General features: G+C 38.5%; 2 protein-coding genes across 4 annotated transcripts in view; one reads left to right on the plus strand and one right to left on the minus strand.

Moving 5' to 3' along the window:
* papi (tudor and KH domain containing protein papi) overlaps positions 1 to 2747 on the plus strand; it is a 13869-nt gene that overhangs the window by 9105 nt on the left and 2017 nt on the right. For 2 of the 3 annotated variants that reach the window (XM_018024688.2, XM_018024687.2), the window contains exons 7-9: positions 111 to 404; positions 483 to 709; positions 1542 to 1687. In XM_018024688.2, the coding sequence (XP_017880177.1) occupies positions 111 to 404; positions 483 to 709; positions 1542 to 1687 (667 nt within the window). Of the gene's footprint in view, positions 1 to 110; positions 405 to 482; positions 1460 to 1541; positions 1688 to 2747 lie in introns of those variants that run through there. The other variant, XM_026813535.1, reaches the window with a different exon arrangement.
* The window catches only part of LOC108625012 (protein roadkill), a 12466-nt gene that overhangs the window by 7932 nt on the left and 1787 nt on the right, over positions 1 to 2747 (minus strand). The window lies entirely within an intron of this gene.

Genomic DNA, 2747 nt, shown 5'->3' on the forward strand with positions numbered 1-2747 from the left:
AACTCATTAAATATCGAAATTATAAGAAAAATTCACTATTTTTAATGATAGGAAATATGTTTTTCTTTTGGTACCGAGTGTATAGCCAACACATCCTTAACTCATTACAGGAGATAAATCTCGGTCAAGAACTAATAAACGAAGAGCTAGCCGAGCCTGAAGAATCCTTCTTATCAGGAGCCTCGTCGACATTGTCCTTGTCGACACGAAGCCACGAAATCACGACTGTTTCCAGTCCTACGTCCGTCTCCCCGTTACCGAAACGAGGTTTCAACTCCGAATCACTAGTAAAAGCTGAGCGTGAATCCGATTCGAACACGGAATCACTAAACACTTCAGTCACCGAGTTAGACAACATATCATCATCATTAAAAGTTGAAGAAATCAATCTAATAACACCTAACGTAAGTCTTTACTCTCCCTTATTTACAATAACAAAAAAATTACAGTGTCATCAATAATTAATTGATTTTCTTTTACAGGAAACTGTGGAACGAATCGAGGAGATCGACCTGGTGACTCCGAAGAAGGACGAGTCTAGTCGTTTCATCGCAAACGAGACAAAAGGATGGGCAGAAGACGGGAGCGGTGATTACATGAGAAACTGTGATAGCAATCGGAAATCTGGGAGTTCTCAGTCGAAACCGATGTCCTGCGCTCCGGGCGGATACGAGGACGAACTGACGGAAGACTCCGATCTCGAGCTGGGGTAAACCAGCCATATTTCTCACGCTTTTTCTCTTTTCTTTAGTATAGAACGTTTAAGCCTGATAAGATAAGCAACGAGATGTAGAATAGGGTTTAACTCTGTTTATGCTTCCTTCCTTTTGTATGAAACTGTATTTTTGTTTGTCGATTCAGGAAGAAGATAGAATCGTTTCCATTAGAGATCATTGCTTTAGAAAGATATTTAATTACTCCTAAGAGAATGTTAATTAGTACTGTGTTTGTATGCTCAAAGCGTGTGCCTTAAACTGCTTGTAACCGATTGAAACAGTGTATACATAAAAATAACGCGTAGAATCTAAGATCCGAGTATTAGATCTATAAGGAAAACCACGTAGATCGTTCTATTTTTGTAAGATAACTTAATTAGTTAAGAGCTCGTTCTCGTAGCCGATTAACAGGAAATAAATGATAGATTATTCGATTAATTTAAAACAATCTTATTTATTTCCTGTCGATGGGAGAAACCGCCAAACGATTTTATTATTGTACCTAAGATACCGCTTTTTTTTAGTTTCTCTTATTGTTATCAGAGATTTATTTTTGTTTAAACAAAAGGTCGCTTCGTCTAACGATGCCATAGATCTGTTCGTTTTACCTGGAGTTGGTATGAAATCTGAAGAACGCAAAGATTCTCTTCTAGCCAACTCCGGTTTTAACGTTACCGTTCACGATTTTTTTTAACAAATAAGTGTAAACGAAGCAAGATGAATAATAAAACGTGTTAAGATACTACGGCCGTCCGATGACCCCTAAACTCGGTCCCTTTCACTTTATCCAATCTGCTTTCTCGGATTACTACATCGTGATACAAGAGCGGCGATTTTTCGGAGTTCCACTGGTAAAAGTGGAGGCGCGGACAAGAAACGGGGGACAAAGAACTCTACCAGCGACGGTGCCGGCGGTAGCGGTAATGCCAAGAGAAGGACGAAGAAAGTGCGATATCGGAAGTTGCTGCACAGTGAGTAAAGAGAACTTGCTCATCCGATACCAGCTAAGAAACCGTATCCGCTTTTACGGTTTTCAACTACGGTTAGAAATCCGATTCGTTTTTACACCGCGTCCACTCCTAATACAATTTTACATATCATATTAATCAGTTGAACTTTCGAACGATTCGAGATTTAAATAACTAATTCCTCTTTAAATGAGGAGATATAAAAACTTGAAGCTGATTTTTAGCCAGTTTTTGGCTGGCGAGTTAATAAAGAAGTAATGACTATCTTGTGGAAGTCGTGGGGTTCGGTGATCGGGAAAAACGAGAAAGCTGCGGCCAAGCGAAACCGTATAAAACGACGGTAGCTCGACAATCTTTCATCAGTGCGAATATCTAAACCCAGTGGAAACGAGCAAATCTGCAAGATGAATAATTTGGTAATTATCGAACAAATTTTAAGGCTTCCAGTTACAATATAGTTTTATGCAAACCGATTTCGATACGTTTGGTCGTTTCTTTGATTGGGTATAACGAGCATGGTTCAAAGAGGCCGACAGTTTTGCAACAGACCACCACTAATTGGTCCCATTAGCACGACTCACCGGATGAACTTGTTCGACGATATCGCGCTCTTAAATTACGAGATAATTGCTCGGGCAAATAACTGATAAACGGAACGTGTTCGATCAATAACGATTAACAATTGAATGATTCGTGAACCCCGGTTTCTATAACTTGTTTAATTAAACGAGCAGCTTTAAGGATGTATAGGCTGTACTTAAACAATGCTTGCATGTTGAATTTGTTATTATAGATTCCTATTACCATTAAAAAACCACTTGTAATAAGTAATAGTATCATGTACAACTTTTACTTGAAGTATTCTTCGATATTTTGAGGAAAAAAAAATTTTCGATTTTTTTGAGATTTTTCCCAAGGGGTACCCCTTCAATTTTTGCAAAAATTTCGTTTTTTGCTAATAACTCCTGAACCGTTGGCCGTACGGGGATGTATATAGGTTCATTTTGTAGAGCTCGACGAGATCTACAATTTCCATGTAAAAACTTTTCGCTAGCATTAATAG

Source organism: Ceratina calcarata, unplaced genomic scaffold, assembly GCF_001652005.2.
Source record: "Ceratina calcarata isolate Rehan_Ccalc_2016 unplaced genomic scaffold, ASM165200v1 scaffold337.2, whole genome shotgun sequence".
Taxonomy (NCBI): Eukaryota; Metazoa; Arthropoda; class Insecta; order Hymenoptera; family Apidae; genus Ceratina; species Ceratina calcarata.